We start from the raw sequence: 18,175 nt of genomic DNA on the forward strand, positions 1-18,175 counted from the left end.
GACAAGAAATAGAACATAGGAAAGAAAAAAAATACAAGCATATGGCTTTTTAATTTAGCATAACAGCAAAAAAAAAAAATTGACTCATGTGCAAAGCAGGCCTCTTTCAAGCTCTTAAACCCAAAAGTTCCCTAAAGCAAATATAAAGGACAGCATGTGACCTCTATCCTTAGAGCCCTGTGTAACATATTTGCTTCAACACTGGCTTTTCAGGTGTCCAAAGTGAAGAGTACCCAACCCAAAGTCTATCACATCTTTTCTCTGGCAACCACTCAAGCTGATCCTTTCTATTTGCTAATGCCACCATCAGCCTACAGTTTTTAACCCCTGTTTGAAATGTACCCCTTTTAGTTTGTTTTTTCTAAGAAAAAAATTAATAAGATCATTCTCTGTTCAACTTAGAACATATTGTCGACAGGTTATTTGTATATATGTTTAATATAAACTGATCTCTAAGTGTGGTGGCTTTAGTGACTCTAAGGGTCCTGACAGACTTAGATGAACAACTTACTCTCTTTGCACAGGACAGGAAGAGGCCAGTGAATACTTGGAGCAGAGAGAGGAGTAATTGTTTGAATTTTCCTTCAAATCGAATGGATGCTCTTTGGAGCAACCATCTAACCTCCTTGGGAAGAATGGAGTTGGAGAAGTAAAGAGTAAAGGGCAGTCTGAACTGACTTGATTCAGTGACCAGAGTTTTCCACTGAGTACAAAGCTCCAGGATCATTGCCCCTGACCACATTGCCAGGAAGCAGGAGGAGGATAAGTCAACCTAAGGCAATGACTATACCACTGATCAGCCTCTAGAAATGGGTCATGCCTATACTCTAATAGGGACCGATTAGGTAAAGGCAGGTAGGCAGTGCAGTGAATTGAATGCTATACTTGAGGTCAGGAAGACCTAAATCATATGTGGCCTCAGGCAGTAGCTGCATGACCTTGAGTAATTCACTTAACCTCTGTCTGCCTCAGTTCCTTCGATTGTAAAATTGAGATAATAACAGTACCTGCCAGGCAGAGTTGTTGTGAGATCAAATGACATTACATTTGTAAAACACAGCCCAGTGCCTGGCACAGAACAGGCACTATGTGAATATTTACTCCTTTCCCTCCACCCACTCCAACCCCATGGAGAGTGTCAGCATGTAAAATGGACAATGCTACATACAAATGGGAGATACTGGCCAAGAATACAGTGGAAGTGGGTGTGGTGATAGGTAGAGGGATTAGTAGACTCCCTTCAAAGAGAAGTAGATGAGTGTCCAGAAGACATTGCCCTTTCTACTGAAACACTCATCTCAATAAGGTCAAAGGGTCATTGTTACCTGTATTTGCATTGCTGAATTGTTTTCTAAATTGTATACTGCTAAAGGCAGCTAGAAGGCACAGTAAAGAGCCTGAAGTCAGGAACACATGAGTTGAAATTCATCCTGAGATATTAGCTAGTTTGTGTGATATGTGACCTCTGTTTGCCTCAGTTTCTTCATCTGTAATATGAAGATAATAATAGCACCTATCTCTGAGGGATGTTGTGAATATCGAATGAGACACTTTGCATGACATCCTGCACATAATAGGTCCTATATAAATATTTGCTACTAGTAAAAGTAAAAATAATATGGGATGGTAGGGACATAATCTTTTGCCTTTAATGTCATTGCTATGCTTTAATAAGCTGCTCTTTGTTAATGATGATAGCTTAAGTGCTAAGAGGGCATTAAGGCCCTAAAAAGGCAAACAGGCCAAAAACAGAAATCTCTAGGTTAAACACTAGGTGGAGATTAAGCCATAAAAATTGTTATTTTTGAGAGACTCCAGATTAACAGAAGTTCACCACTACTCAGATGAGTCACAGGTTATCTATGGCAATCACAGGTAATGGAATTTCTAGGATGGTCCCAATTTTGAAAAATGTTAAGCACACATTTAAAAAGAATTATCCAAAGAAAAGCCTTTGGAGAAGCTCCCTCACATAGCCCATAAAATGCCTGCAAAACATCACTCTAAACAAATTCTAGAGCACAAAATGGCAGAGTGAAAGAGATTTCTAGCCCAAGACAGCCTGGAAGGCTGACAGGAAAGATCTATCACACCAGGCGCAGAGTGGAGCACAGCCCAGCATGGGCCATGCAACACAGCAGGGCATCAGGGACAGGACACAGAACAGGCTTCAGGGCACCACCAGCAGTAGCAGGTCCCAGACTGCTCAACTCACAAATGCCAAAGACAGTTTCAAAGGTCAGTGAGAACGCTCCTTCACCCAGGACAAAGGAATGTGGTCTGGACCACCAGCAGCAGTCACTAAAGTGACAGTATCCATTTTTGGAGCCTTCTGCCTAAAGTTCCTGGATCTCAGCCCTGAGTGGCTGTCCTGGGGTGAGGAGCAGTGCTGATGTGGTGGAACTGGATGTAGTTGTGGAGAAGGAATTCTACTTGCAGATTCTGGGCAGAAAAGTTTTCGGTGGCTCCCAAACCAGTACACAGGCCAGGAGAGGAGTAACTCCTCTCCACTGATTGTGCCACCTTGAAGGAACTGAGAACTTACCGGTGCCCCAGAGTATACCCTCCCCTTGATAAAGGACTCAAAAGTCAAGTAACTGGCTGGGAAAATGCCCAAAAAGGGGAAAAATAAGACTATGGAAGGTTAATTTCTTAGTGAACAGGTATTTTCTTCCATCCTTTCCAGTGAGGAAGAACAATGCATACCATCAGAGGAAGTCAAGGCTTCTACATCCAAAACCTCCAAAATAAATATACAATGTTCTCAGGACCATAGAAGAGCTCAAAAAACAATTCTGAAAACCAAGTAAGAGAGGTAGAGAAATTGGGAAGAGAAATGAGAGCGATGCAAGAAAATCATGAAAAGCAAGTCAACAGTCTGCTAAAGGAGATCCAAAAAAATGCTGAAGAAAATAACATCTTTCAAAATAGGCTAACTCAATTGGTAAAAGAGGTCCAAAAAGCCAATGAGGAGAAGAATGCTTTAAAAAGCAAAATTAGGCAAATGGAAAAGGAGGCTCTAAAGCTCACCAAATAAAATAGTTCTTTAAAAATTAGAATGGAGCAGATGGAAGCTAATGACTTTAAGAGAAACCAAGAAATTACAAAACAAAATCAAAAGAATGAAAAAATGAAGATAATGTGAAATATATCACTGGAAAAACAACTGCTTCAAGAGAAGCAATTTAAAAATTATGGGACTACATGAAAGTCATAATCAAAAAAGAGCCTAGACATCATCTTTCATGAAATTATCAAGGAAAACTCTCCTGATATTCTAGAACCAGAAGGCAAAATAAATATTGAAAGAATCCATTGACAACCTCCTGAAAGAGATCCAAAAGGAGAAACTCCAAGGAATATTGTAGGCAAATTCCAGATTTCCCAGGTTAAGAAGAAAATATTGCAAGCAGCTAGAAAAAAACAATTCGAGTATTGTGGAAATATAATCAGGATAGCACAAGATCTAGCATCTTCTAAATTAAGGTATCACAGGGCTTAGAACATGATATTCTAGAAGTCCAAGAAACTAGGATTAAAACCAAGAATCACCTACCCAGCAAAACTGAGTGTAATACTTCAGGGAAAAAAAATGGTCATTCAATGAAATAGAGGACTTTCAAGCATTCTTGATGAAAAGACCAGAACTGAATAGAACATGTGACTTTCAAACACAAGAATCAAGATAAGCATGAAAAGGTAAATAGGAAAGAGAAATCATAAGGGACTTTCTAAAGTTGGACTGTTTATATTCCTATATGGAAAGATAATATTTGAAACTCTTAAAACTTTTCTCAGTATTTGGGTAGTTGGAGGGATTATACACACACACACACACACACACACACACACACATAACATACATATATATATATATATATATACATATATATATATATATATATATATATATAGAGAGAGAGAGAGAGAGAGAGAGAGAGAGAGAGAGAGAGAGAAAGAGAGAGAGAGAGAGAGCACAAGGTAAATTAAATAAGAAGGGATGATATCTAAAAAAATAAAATGAAGGGGTGAGAGAGGAATATATTGGAAGGAAAGAGGTGAGAGGGAAAAAGTGAAGCTTACTCTTAGAAGCAAACACTCTTAGGGAGGGACAAAGTCAAAAGAGAGAATAGAAGAAATGGGGAGCAGGATAGGACAGTTAGTCTTATATAACATCACTATTACGGAAGTCTTGTACAAAACTACACATATATAGCCTATTGCTTGCCTTCTTAATGGGGATAGGTGGGGAGAGAGGAAGGAAGAGAAGTTGGAATTCAAAGTTTTAGGAACAGATGTTGAAAATTGTTTTACATACAACTGGGAAATAAGAAATGCAGGTAATGGGGTATAGAAATCTATCTTGTCCTACAAGAAAAGAGAGAAGATGGGGATAAGGGAAGGGAGGGGTGTGATAGAAGGGAGGGCATATTGAGAGAAGGGGTAATCAGCATGCAAGGCATTATGGTGTGGGGAGAAGGGATAGATGGGGAGAAAATTTGGAACTCAAAATTTTGTGGAAATGAATGTTGAAAACTAAAAATAAATAAATAAACATTAAAAAAAAGATGTTTGAAATTAACCTTTTATATGACAAGAAAAAAAAGAAAAACCTTCATTTAAATTACTTGTCCCAAATTCTGCTTTAGAAAATATTTGTACCATGTGTCTATACATCAACTTAGCTAAATTTGAGAAGATACAGCATCTAATGGTTGACAGCCAAAGGGTATGTGTTCATCCTTTGTTGCCAAAGAAGACCATGCCATCAGAGAAATAATTACATGACTTGCAACTGACTTTGTTTTGAGTGAGGGAGAGCTGTGCAGGTCACCAGCCACATTTCCCCTCCAGTGCCATCTGAATCCAGTGACCAGATATTCCTCAGGATGACTGGAGATGACCCAGGATGAGGCAATTGGGGTTAAGTGACTTGCCCAACGTCAAACAGCTAGTGAGTGTCAAGTGTCTGAGGTGAGATTTGAACTCAGGTCCTCCTGACTCCTGCACTGGTGCTCTATCCACTGCACCACCTAGCTGACCCCAACCAAAGGGCATATTCTTTTTAACAACTTTTGACAACTTATGAGCATTATAGACTAAAGCGTGAGGGAACTGTGATTCAAAATAACTTAATCCATTTATTAAACATCTGTGGCATGTGAAACACTATGCTAGAAAATGAGAATTCAAAGATTCACAAACAAAATGGCCTCTGTCGTATTCTCCTCTGGAGACGGAACACATACACAGATCAGTAAGGGCAAGGTCGTTGGAGGATGCACACACTAATAAATAAGAATGTTAGGAAAAGTTGTATACAGAAAACTGGAACGTGAGCTGAGCCTTGTATGTTCAAAGGCAGAACTAAGACAGTAGGACATTCCAGGCTTGCAGGATAACTTTAAAAAAGTGAGTGGAAATAAAAGCAAAGCCAGATTTGGAGCCAGGACTCTGGAGAATGGGATTAGCTTCATTTATTGAAAGGGGAAGAGGGGGAGGAGAGGAAACACCAGAACAAAACACTAGTCCTGGGGTCAGAAGAGCTAGGTTCAAACCCTGCCACGGGTTTGAACATATTACTTATGTGACCTTGGGAAAGTCATTTAACTTGCTTTATTCTTAATTTTCTTATCTATAAAATGGAGCAGTTGAACTAGGTCTCTTTTTAAATCTTTGATCCTATAGGAATACAGCTGAACTGTGGATAGGACCAATCCAAGTGAGTGATTGGGTGACATGTACCTGTGGCTTACAAAAAACTAATTGGTCAAAATTGAGGAGATGGGTTAGATGCATCCTCAACTAAAGGGGAGCTGAATTAAAGTCAATCAGAAAGTAGTCCTAAGTGTTAGTGAGGTTGAGAGGAATAAGAATTCCCATCAGGAAGGGCTATGGAACACAACAGTAGTGAGAAGATCAATGATGCTTAATGAGAATAAAAGCATTGTAATGGAATGGCAGAGAAGGGCTCTGGACAAGTCCAGCCATGAGAAGCAATAATCAGAGGAAAACTGTAGGAAAGAAGACTTCATGCAGAAAGGTAATATAAAGAGAAGGTGGCAGCTAGGTGGTACAGTGGATAGAGTACAAAGCCTGGAGTCAAGAGAGCAGAGTTCAAATCCAGTTTCAGACACTTGCTGGGTGACCCTGAGCATGTTACTTAATTCTGTTTGCCTCAGTTTCCCCATCTGTAAATTGAATTAGAGAAGGAAATGTCAAACCACTCCAATAACTCTGCCCCAAATGGGGCCATGGAGAGTTAGACACAACTAAAATAACTGAACAACAACAAATAAACGAGGAGCTCTCATGTATGAGCCCTTCATTGTGACCACCTAAATGAAGGGCCCTCTCTAGTAAATATTACAAATGACAGAGATTTTCTATAACTCTCTGGAGGAAGATTGCTCTTTGGAGGGTATATTTACTCACCATGGGCTCGGATGTAAGTCTTCCATGTTTCCATTAACTTCTAAATAAACTTACTAATATTTCAAATCCTATGAACCTATGTACTGATAAGGGGCAGTGGTAAACACCTTTGAAAAATGACATATATTACTGTTCCCATATTACTCTCCCCATATCATTCCAAAGGTTGTAATGCACAAGAAAAGTGAATCTTTTTCTAAAGTATATCTGAGGTCTTCAAATCAGGAGGAAACCATTAACACAAGGGACTTCCATCCATGTCATTGATAAACATTAAACAGCATATAGCAAAGGATAGATCTGTAGGGTATTCCAGTAGACACCTCTCTTCAGTCTGAAATTCAGACATATCAGAGGGACTCAGAGAAATTGGAGTATATGATGATCTCCAGGATTTTGAAGCTTCCCAGAATAATCCAGTAAGTAGAATACTTGAAGAAGGGGGGAAAAAAGCAATATTTAACCTGAAGATGAAAAGGGGAGAGGGTAAGTTGTTGTTGTTGTTGAGTCATGAGTCTTGGTGACTCTGTGGACCACAATGTCCATGAGATTTTCTTAGCAAGAAAATTAAGTGGTTTGTTATTTTCTTCTCCAGTGAATCAAGGTAGACAGAAATGACTTGTAATGAGCAAGAAAAGTTAATCTTACAAGTGACTTACCCAGGGTCACAGAGCTAGTAAGTGTCTAAGGCCAAATTTAGACTCAGGTCTTTCTGACTCCAGGCCCATGCTCACTGAGTCACCTAACTGCCTCCTTGGTAAACAGAGGTAAAGTGATTGGCCTAAGGTAACAGTTAATATATGTCTGAGGCCAGATCTGAACTCAAGTTTTCCTGACTTCAATCCCAGTGCTATATCCACTGAGTCATCTAGCTACTCCCATAGCCTTTCTTACCTTAGCAATTAAAGTGCATATGTAATCCAGACAGCAAAACTGGAAATAAGATTTTAAAATGGTGCTTTTCAGAAGGGTCATTATTCTTCCAAGACTTTTCAGAACTATTGATAGTGCTCACACGTTCACTTTTCATTTCTTACCTCCTGTAAAGGAAAGGGAATTTGAACACCTTCCCTGACCCTTAATAGGCCCACGTGACCTTCTTTGAGTTCTGGCCCAGTCCATAGTCTGAGTCACTTGAAGCCCACATTGGGAAGAGCTTGCTGAATGAGTGGAGCAGGAAGAGAGAATGAGGCAGAACTGAGAGAGAGCATGCAGAGCAGAGCAACTAGCATGAGTAAGAGAGGGAGTGATTTTGTCTAAGGGAGCTTATTTGTGGGGAGGCCTAAAGGAGGGAATACTTGGGGATGGCTGTGGTCCCTGCATTGACAATGTGCATAGATTTCTTTGTTACTATAATGGATTTGACTTTCTGGTATCTGGATGAATATTTTGGTTTTGTCTTTGAGCAAGAGAGTTTATATTTCACCAATTTACCCTGGAAATACACATGCATATCCATAGGGGCTGCTGTTTGTATCTCATTGATGTTATGCTGCCCCCAATAAAGGTGTCACTCATTGGAGGAAGGGGCAGAAGATGAGGTGTGTCCCTCCATATTAGGGATCATTTCCATGGTTCCTGTTGGCTCATTATTATTTGTTTCTAGTCACTGTGACTTCCTACTATTTACAACAGAGACTAGCAGTCACTGCATAGCCACCCCTCTCTTTCCTCCTTCTGCTTTCCTCCCCTTCCTTCATAGCTCCCCTACTGCGGTTCTCAGTTTTCAGCAAGTGGGGATCATTTTAACACTGAACTATTCCAAAAGTTCCACTCTCTTATAAACAACCTGCATGAGGAAACATTGCAATTGAGTTTAGACATTTGTGATTCTTAAGCTTTCTTTACACACAACCCAAGGGTTCACAAAAAAAAAGTTTTCTGGGAGACAACTACTGAGGTTTGAAATAGAGTCTCTTGCTCATGATGGCACATGATGACTATTTGTCTCCTCCCTCCATTGTCTAAGCAATGCAGCTCATGGTAACATCAGCACTTACTAGCTTAAAAGATTCAAGGGAAGCATTCTATTGAATTATTCCACAAATCCCCATTTTCCTCCTGAGCAGCTATGGAGGGTGTCCAAATGACTTATTAATGATTCTCAAGATAGCAAGGAAAAAGGTAGGCAAGAGGATGGCGGACTGAGATTATACCTGTTCCTTTGAGCTCTCATACCTATGCACCGGGGAGAGACAGATGAACTGCCTGTGTTACATTCCCTTATTTCCTAAGGAAGAGACTATGTCTTCCCTGAGGGTCAATCAATGATTGCTTTTACCAAGAGAATTGCTTATATTAGTTTCTTCCACGCTTCTGTAGTTGGATTTATGCAAAGGCCAACAAAGCAACGCATTGGAAAGGTAAACTCATCAAATAATCCTAGTTATGATTAAAATTCTTGTCCAATTTGAAGCAACTTATTTGGAAGGTTACTAATTATTTGGCTTTACTTCTACCTTTCACATCAGTGCCTAAGAATTTCTGAGTATTAGAAAATTTTTAAAAAGAGTATTGGATTCTAAATCACTATTGATTATCAGAATTAAATTAAAACAACTCTGTGGTACCACTTCACATGTATCTGAAATGACAAATGCTGGAAGAGATAAAGAAAAAAGGTACATCAATGTACTATATATATGCAGAGTAATGAACTGAACCAATCACTCTGGAGAACAATTTGGAACTATGTCTACAGTGGTATAAAACTGAGCATACCCTCATACCCAGCAATACCACTAGTAGGCCTGTAAATCAAACAAATTAACAAAAAAGGAAAAGGACTTGTATATACAAAAATATTTATATCAGTTTTTTTCTGGTAGCAAAGATTTGGAAATTGAAGCTATGCCCATCAACTGGGGATTTACTGAACTAGTTATGTCATATGATTGTGATGAAATGCTATTGGGCTATAAAAAGTGATGAGGAGGGTAATTTTATAAAAACATGGCAAGATCTATACAAACTGCTGCAAAATGAAGTGAGAAGTACCATTGTACACACCAACAGCAACGCTGTAATGATGATCAATCATGAAAAACTTGGTTAGCCTGATCAATAAAATGATCTAAGACAATTCCAAAGGACTCATGATGAAAAAATGATATCCACCTCCCAAGAGAGAACTGATGAACTCTGAGTGCAAATGGAAGTAAAATTTTCTTGCTCTTTTGTTTTGACAATATGGTTAATATGGAAATATGTTTTCATGATTTCACATGTATAATTGATGTCATGTTACATGCCTTCTCAGTGAATGGGGGAAGAGTGGGAGAGAGTGAGAGAATTTTGAACTCAACATTTAAAAAGAAAAAGAATATTTAAAATAAATAATTTTTAAAATGTGTGAGTATTGGGAAGACTTTTTTATTTCATCATCATCGACAATAACAAAAATGCTGTGCTATTTACAAAAGCTTAAGTCACCTTGAGAGTTCAGGCCAGTAAGAAGGAGGGCAAACTTAAATCAGGAGCTTCGGGAACTATGTGCACAATCAGGCTCGATAGCTTCCACCAATAGATGCCATGATCTAAGCTTGTTTTCCTCTCCTTCACATGTCCCTTTGTGTGAGGGGAGAGACCCGGGTCAATGTACAAACCAGCCATTTACCTATCCTTCCTCTCAGAATGATCAGTCAGGCTTCACTAATTCATAACAGGGAAAGTGCATTCAGAAAGAGTCTGAACTATGGAATATTCTCACAGAAAACAAGAAGTGTATTGTTTTCAGGTACACCTAGCAATGAGAAAGTAGCAAATCTAGTGTTACTTGGTAGGTGTCCTATTTCAAAGCGCAAGATTGCAAATTAGCACCTTTCTAGGCAATATGGCTCCTGTTTATTTTACAAGTGCACTGTTTCCATAATAATAAGAAATAGTAACTAGAATTTCTATACCACTTTAATGTTTACAAAACACTTTTAATAAGGAAGTAGTGAAAATACTTGGTATTCTGAGTGTAGTAAAACACCCCCTTAAATCTTGTTTCAATGTTCATGTGCATTAAAAAATCTCCTTTCTTACTGATAAGGAGGAGATAAATTTCAACCAAAGCCTAGCCTAAATTTTTAGGAATTCCAAATCAAGTTCTGTATTTCTAAGATAAGTAAGCATGTTGCAGTCAACTCGTTGTATAATTTGAATAAAGGTTAAATATGATATGGATATTAGGATGCTTACCTTTTAATTTAACCTTCAGAAATTTTACAAATCTATGTCAGGGTTACCTATAGAAGCATACATATGTACAAATACACACATATTTGAATGCATGCATGATTCCATCCAGTTAGAATGACAGTGGATACAGCGCTGGACTTTAAGTCATGAATACTTGAGTTCAAATATCATCCCAGACCCTCAGCTATTTGTCTTTTGCAATGCACAACTCCTCTAGCTTTCACTTTTCTCATCTATTAAATAGGTATTAAAATAGTATCAATCTTCATATTATAAATCTAAAAGACCTCAGAGGCCACTAATCCTCACTTTTATAGATAAGGAAACTAAAGTCAAGAAAGGCTAAGAGACTTACCCAAGGTCACACAGGTAAAGTGTCAGAGGTAGGACATGAGTCAAAGTTCTCTGGTGTAAAAATTATGGTTCTTGGGGCAGTTAGGTAATGCAGTGGATACAGCACCAGCCCTGGAGTCAGGAAGACCTGAGCTCGAATCTGTCCTCAAACACATACTAGCTGTGTGACTCTGGGCAAGTCACTTAATCCTGCTTGCCTTCAGAAAAATAATAATCATTGTTCTTTTAACAGCACCAGGCTTCAAGGATCAAAAAAAGGAAAATATACATAAAGTCGCCTCGCAACTTAAATTGAAATAAACAAGTGAACTACTCAGTCAATTATATAACTATTCTAGGCACTAAAGAGGTATAAAAAGAAAGCAATTTATTTAACAGAAGAAAAAAAGCATTCGGGGACTTGAAACTACCATATATCACTTCAAGGCAGTATCATACATTAACACAGACACTAAATGCTACAGGCTTGAGAGCAAAGGAGGTCAGTGTGGGCCAGAGATACCTAGACTGATAGAAGAGATTTTATTTGATTTGATCTTTAAAAATGCTGCCAGATAGATCTGGGCAGTAGAAGAGGAAATATGGATAAACTTTCAAGCTACAGAAACCCCCTTTAAGTGTTCAAGTTCCCTAGTGATGAAAACAAAGGGCCAGCTTTACAGGAGTATAAGTGTGTTATCTCTCACCAGGCTTGTCTCTAAATGGGTTGCCTTTTCAGGAGGCATCAGTAGTTTTAACGGCTTCTCTAATGCAGTTCTCTAGCTTTCAATTCCCATAGGGATTTTAGTGTAGCATTTGAAAATGAGAGAGATAAAAATGTATTTCTCTTGGATATGTCTAAGAGTATGCAGGAGGGGAATAGCAGGCCTTTAGTGATAGGTGCTGCATCATACATATATCCTGAAACAGATGTATAAACAAATGAACGGCATGTTTGCTTTGCTTTGGTGTGTTCCTTTTTAAGAGAATGGAGAGGGACCTCTCTATGGCTCAGCCACAATGTGCTGATGGGAACAGTTCCCCACAAGTGAGCCAGCTCTGACAATAAACACAGGCTACTGCGGAAAGTGATATTTAAGAGATTTGTTCTAAACTTACAGGTAAAGGTGTATAACTTAGAGGCCATTTCAAAAATGCCTTTCTGGAGTCAAGTTCGTAAGCCTGATCAAAAACAAAATGATAGAGGAAAAGGATGAAGGGATCAGAGGAAAGGGGAAGGGAAGAAAGAGAAAGGGAAAAGATGTGCTTGTATGAACCTCACTTTTCTGACTGATAGGTTGGGTACAAATGTGACATGGCCATCCCTTTCTTGGCCTTATCACTCAGCACCAAAATTTCTACCTGTATTCTATGCTATTTGACACTACAGTTGTCTTATATATGCATACATCTTATAATTCTCCTTCAAGATCATGAGCTCCAGGAAAGAAGGGACCAGTTCTTAATTATTTCTGCACCTCTGTTATCTACAGGTTTCATTCCATTTTATCCAAATCAATCACTGTTTATTAAGCACTCCCATGTTCTAGGGATCTGAGAGACAAAGACAAAAATCAAACAGTCCCTGCTCTCTTTCATCACTGTTTTTTGCCTTAATACCACAGTCTTTTCCCCTTAACCATCCTCATGCCAGTCAAAAAACTTAAACAATATAATAACATTACAAATAATCAAAATAGCCATAATAGTAGTCAATATTTATGTAAAACTTTAAGGATACAAAGAATTTCATATATATTTTCTCATTTCTGATGGGAGACATCATATATTCAGATAAGCACAATTTTAGAATATATAAAATAAATACAAAGGAATTTGGGAGACTGCATTATCAGCTTGGGCTGTCTCATGGAGGAGCTAGCACTTGAATTGCACCTTCTAGGAAGCTAGGGATTCTAGCACAGTTCTTGGCACATAGTACAGGGATAAATTAACAGTATATAAATAAATTGTGAATGCACATAAAAAGCATTATTTGGGCTTGTTTAGAGACTTGTAGTAAAACTTAAAAATTCCAGACAGGTTTTGCTTCTCCCTAATGTGAATGAATGCCCTCCTGGATGGAAAAACCAGGCTGTTCCCAAACCAGAAGCTCCTTTTAGAGAAATTTATGTGAACCGGCAACGTGGAGGCCCAATCCAGAGCCATTTGGGCTGTTTTCTCAACATTGGATATGAAACACTGTCACATTCTTACCAGTAGAATCTGTTTGGGACGACTCCCTCCTGGAGAAGTTGCCATCTCCTCCCGAATTCTGCAGAGCTGTATAACTGGAGAGAAGAGAAAGAATCTTCAATTGAGGAAATGTGCAAGTACACACACACACACACACACACACACACACACACACACACACACACACACACACACACACCCCACATACTCACACACACAAGACCCTTAAGGGAAAATAACCATTTTATTTTTGTCTTTGTACAGTATCTGACACATACTAGATACTTAAGAGATGCTTGTTGAATGGCTGTTGAATGAATCCACTGATTCTGACTTTAGAGGACAACTGAATATTCATTATTCTTAAAGAAAAATCCTGACTTCAGTCCCCCTCTACACTCCCCCACACGCACACACACACTCACACGCACTCCTTAATATGATCCTAAAATCCAATTGTACACCAGACATTCATCATTTATTCTCCTCTCTGACAATGTACACATCCTGGTTCCTACAAAATCTTACTTATCTTGAAGAGAGAGGTTGTTTACTCCTATAAGAAATCTTTTCTGTTTAGTTTTATTTACTTTTAATGACTCCCTGACCTCAGAATCCTCTAGAATATGTTACACATATACGTTGTAAACACTATATTAATTTCTCTTTTTGTTTTTGCCGATTTTAAGGGCTTTAATGTATCCAAAGAAAAATGAAAACTTCCAACTTAAATGCATCTTCTATCAGTTCAATGCATTTCTCTTTCCTTTATTGTTTTAAATTTTATTTTTAATTTACGAAAAGGAAAAGAACCTCTATGTTCTAAGATGTTTATAGCTGCTCTCTTTGCAGTGGCAAAGAACTGGAAATTTCAGGGATGCCCATTCACTAAGGAATGGCTGAACAAGTTGTTAAATATGAATATAATGGAATAATATTGTGCTATAAGAAATGATGAGCTCAATGGTATTAGAAAAACATGGGAAGACTTATACTATATGCATTTCAGCAGTTTACTAGCACCGTTGTATACAACTCATGTTTTTCATATGTGTCTGAAGGTTAATCCAGCATTTTAAGGGAGTGGTTTTGGAGGACTATCAAGGACACATGCTAGAAGTTGAGGGACACCAGAGAAATGCCAGTAGGGGTCATGAAAGCAGGGGAGAAGGAAGCCAGCAACTCTCCTCCTCCTTGAACCTTTGTGTGTTAGCTATTCTAGAGGTCTCCCTTCCCAGAGAAGCAGAACTACAATGGACGTACAAGGGAAGGAGGCATTCTGGGTGGGGAGTTGAGAAGCTGCCACTTGGAGAAGGTAGAAGAGAATCTTCTCTGCTTTGTTTACTAAAATGATCTGAGGTCAGACATAGTGTACACCTGTAATCCCTGCTACTGGGGAGTCTGAGGATGGTGGATTGCTTGAGCTCAGCAGACTTAAAGCTAATCAAGCATCTGCACTATCCAGCACCAGGAATAAGGGTGACTATGATGCCTAAAGAGGGGTACTTGAGCCCAAGTCAGAAACAGGGTAAATTAAAGCTTCTGGCAGAGTACTGATCATCAGTGAGATTAGTCTTATGAGTAGCTACTACATTTTTAGCCTGACCAATAGTGGGAGACTAAGTCTCTCTATATATAATGGATAGATGAATGGATGGATGGATGGATGGATGGATGGATGGATGGATATGTGGATGGCAACTAAACTATATACAAAGAGGTAGTCATGCTAGTGGCAAATCAGGAATAGAAAAGGGCACAGTGAGCAAAGAACAAGATTCTCTTTCCATGTTCCACCTGTACCTCTCCTCCCAACACACACACTGTGAGTATAGATATTACAAAACTAGGGAGTAAGACCTTTTTTAGAATGGAAAGCCTTACCAAACTAGGCAAGCTAAAATGATTCCAGTCAAAGCAGAATTCATCTGGAGTAGAAGAAGTGAAGTATTTGTTCCTAAAAGTAGGATTCTGGGAAGGGACTGAAGGTTTTGGCAGATTTCTGGTCTTAGAATGCCCCTTGGACCAAGAAGAAAGTGCAAGGAGGGATGCAACTTTTTTTTGAGGTAATTGAGTTTAAGTGACTTGCCAGGGTCACATAGCTAGTAAGTGTCTGAGGCTGGATTTGAACACAGGTCCTCCTGACTCCAGGGCCGGTGGTCTACCCACCACACCACCTACTACCCCTGGAAAGCAACTTCTTAAGATTAGCTCTACTCTAGGTCTAAGGAAGAGACGTAAAAGGACCCTCAATTTTCCTGAAAGGTTGTCAGAAACTGAGAGAGATTGTACCACATATTAAAGCTTTGGCTAGAGCTGTCTTTGTCCATCTCCCTCAGGTTCTGGATAGTGCTGGCTAAGATACAGGAGAGTGAGGCTTCCCAACACTTACCTCTTTAAAGGGTGAGCTTCCACAGGGTTCAGAGAATGTCCTCAACTATGTCTGTATCCCTTCCGTAGCATTTCTTACTGGCCAGCATGGATGGAATTAATGCCCCAATAGAGCTATTGGCTTTCCTAATGGCTAAGCTCATCTTGAGCCTTCAGGGATGAATGAGTGAACGGTGAGCAGGGATACTCCTAGAAAACTAAGGCAGCCCATGCTGCATGCTCAGTGAACTTTAAAGGATCTTTTTTTTCTTCTGAGGCAATGTCTCTTAGAACAAAATGAACATTTGAACCAATAGAGGCTCAAATCACTAGGTACCGAAGCAAGCAACTTGATTGATCCAAACTGCAAAACATTTGGGAACCAGCCAAGGGGACCAATTTCAAGTTAAAGCCTTGCTTCACTCCCCACTATTCCTGGGAATGTTTTCCTGGCTCCCTTCCTTGAGAAAGCATGAGAGAAATGAGGAACAAATGTTTTCATACTGTTATACTAAGATTTTATATGCTCTGTATTTGTACCTGAGTGGCCCAAAGTTCATATAACTCCACTCTCATAGACCTAATCCAGGCCATGCCTCTGAGTTATAATATACATTGCTGCACTTATATTTTTCAAACTAGCCTCAAAGGACTGGAACAGGTGGTAATACAGTGTAGTAGAAACAGCTAGTAAGTGAGGCAAGGCTAGAAAGCATTTTGTTTGAAACAACAAAAGGGGTTTTGGTGAAATGCAAATTCAATATATGTCAATACAACATGATCTTCTCTAGACCATACCTTTGGTTGGCAGGTCCTACTGCACAATGTTTTTATTAAGTAACATTGCCAGTTTGAAAAGGAGTAGATAATGACATGGACATGACTTAAGGGTCATGTAAGGGTCTCAGATTAAGATATAACTCCTAAACTTGGGTAACAATTTCTTGGGCACTGCAATAAGACAAGACATTTCATCCTTCATTTCCACAGAAGACCATGCTATCAGAGAAATGATGACATGACTTGCACTTGACTTTGTTTTCAATGAGGGCTGTGCAGGTCACCAGCCTCACTTCTCCTCCAGAGCCATCTGAATCCAGTGACCAGATATTCATCAAGATGACTGGAGATGACCCAGGATGAGGCCATTGGGGTTAAGTGACTTGCCCAAGGTCACACAGCTAGTGAGTGTCAAGTGTCTGAAGCGAGATATGAACTCAGGTCCTCCTGACTCCTGCACTGGTGCTCTCTCCACTGCACCACCTAGCTGCCCCGCAATAGGAATACAGTTACTTAATGAAGGATGGTTTTCAAAATGTAAGCAGACTTCTCCACATATGAAAAAATGTCATGTGGAAGAGTGGTCTTATTTTTCCTATTTGAACAAATAGCTTAATATTAGGAGCAATGAGTCAAGTGTACAAAAAAGCAAACATAGACCAGATACAGATACAAAAAAAATTAAACTTCCTAACAATTCAAGCTACTTTTTAAAAAAATGGATTGAGTTACCTTGGGGGTGAGGGAAAAGGGAAAGGCCTTGGATTCCTGTTCATTGGAGGTCATCCAGAAATGGGTGAATAATCACTTAACATGTACCTTTCAAAAAGGATTCCCTTGGGGATATTGATCAAACAAGATGGCTTTTATTCAGTCGTTTTTCAGTCACATCCAATTCTTTGTGACTCCACTGGGGTTTTCTTGGCAAAGATACTGGAATAGTTTGCCATTTCCTTCTCCAGCTTATCTGACAGATGAGGAAACTGAGGCAAACAGGGTTAAATGACTTTCCCAGGGTCACATAGTTAGTGTCGGAGGCCAGATTTGAACTCATAAACATGAGTCTTCCTGAATCCAGGTGATGCTCTATCCCCTGTGCCACCTCTCTGCCTCCAAGAGGGCAACAAAGGTTTATTCAGACGCTGCAGTTCCATGATTATATTTTTAAAATTTTCCTTTCCATATTCCACTTCAGTGCATTGAAAAAGCAATTGTTCATTTCAGGAATACGCACCCATTCCCCTTGTCTTTCCATCTTGTAATATTCTCCTCCTTCAATGCTCACATCTAGTGATTCTTTTTCCATGAAGCCCTCTCGAATTCCACCACCCCCACATCAGTAAGTATTCGCACCCTCCTCAAATTGTGCTGTATTTGTATATTTTTTTGTTGTATTATCTAGTAGAAAGAGCTCCTTAAGGACTGGGGAAGTATGCCTTTTTATCACTAGTGCCTAACACCTGATATTTCTTGAATTGAAATGATGGTGGGAGGGAATTTAAATGCAAGATCTCTAACTCCAAATTAGTCCCATGCATTATCTTGTGTTATAATTTTACCGCTCTTAATCTCTTCTACTAGACTATAAGTACCGTGAGGGCAGACACTGCCTTATATTTCTTGGGCATCCTCACAGTGCCTAACTCAGTGCTGAGAACAGGGGAGGTGCTCATTAGATACTTTCTGACTGACAGAATTTATAAGGAATCCCAATCAGCGTTACCAGCCAAAGAGGAGCTTGTTCATCCCTCATGGGATGAACAATTTTCGCCTATGCCACTGGGGCTGAAATGCACAACAGTAACCTATTTTGTGCCTATTGGCCATGGACAGTTTGTGCTTATTTTCTGTGGGACGATATGGTTTTCTGTCGTGT

General features: G+C 39.3%; 1 protein-coding gene across 4 annotated transcripts in view; it reads right to left on the reverse strand.

The window, feature by feature from the left end:
- The window catches only part of SORCS1 (sortilin related VPS10 domain containing receptor 1), a 750,254-nt gene that overhangs the window by 214,895 nt on the left and 517,184 nt on the right, over positions 1-18,175 (reverse strand). For all 4 annotated transcript variants that reach the window (XM_072621765.1, XM_072621775.1, XM_072621754.1 and 1 more), the window contains exon 5: positions 13,171-13,244. In XM_072621765.1, the coding sequence (XP_072477866.1) occupies positions 13,171-13,244 (74 nt within the window). The remainder of the gene's footprint in view (positions 1-13,170; positions 13,245-18,175) is intronic.

Source organism: Notamacropus eugenii, chromosome 1 (assembly GCF_028372415.1).
Source record: "Notamacropus eugenii isolate mMacEug1 chromosome 1, mMacEug1.pri_v2, whole genome shotgun sequence".
Taxonomy (NCBI): Eukaryota; Metazoa; Chordata; class Mammalia; order Diprotodontia; family Macropodidae; genus Notamacropus; species Notamacropus eugenii.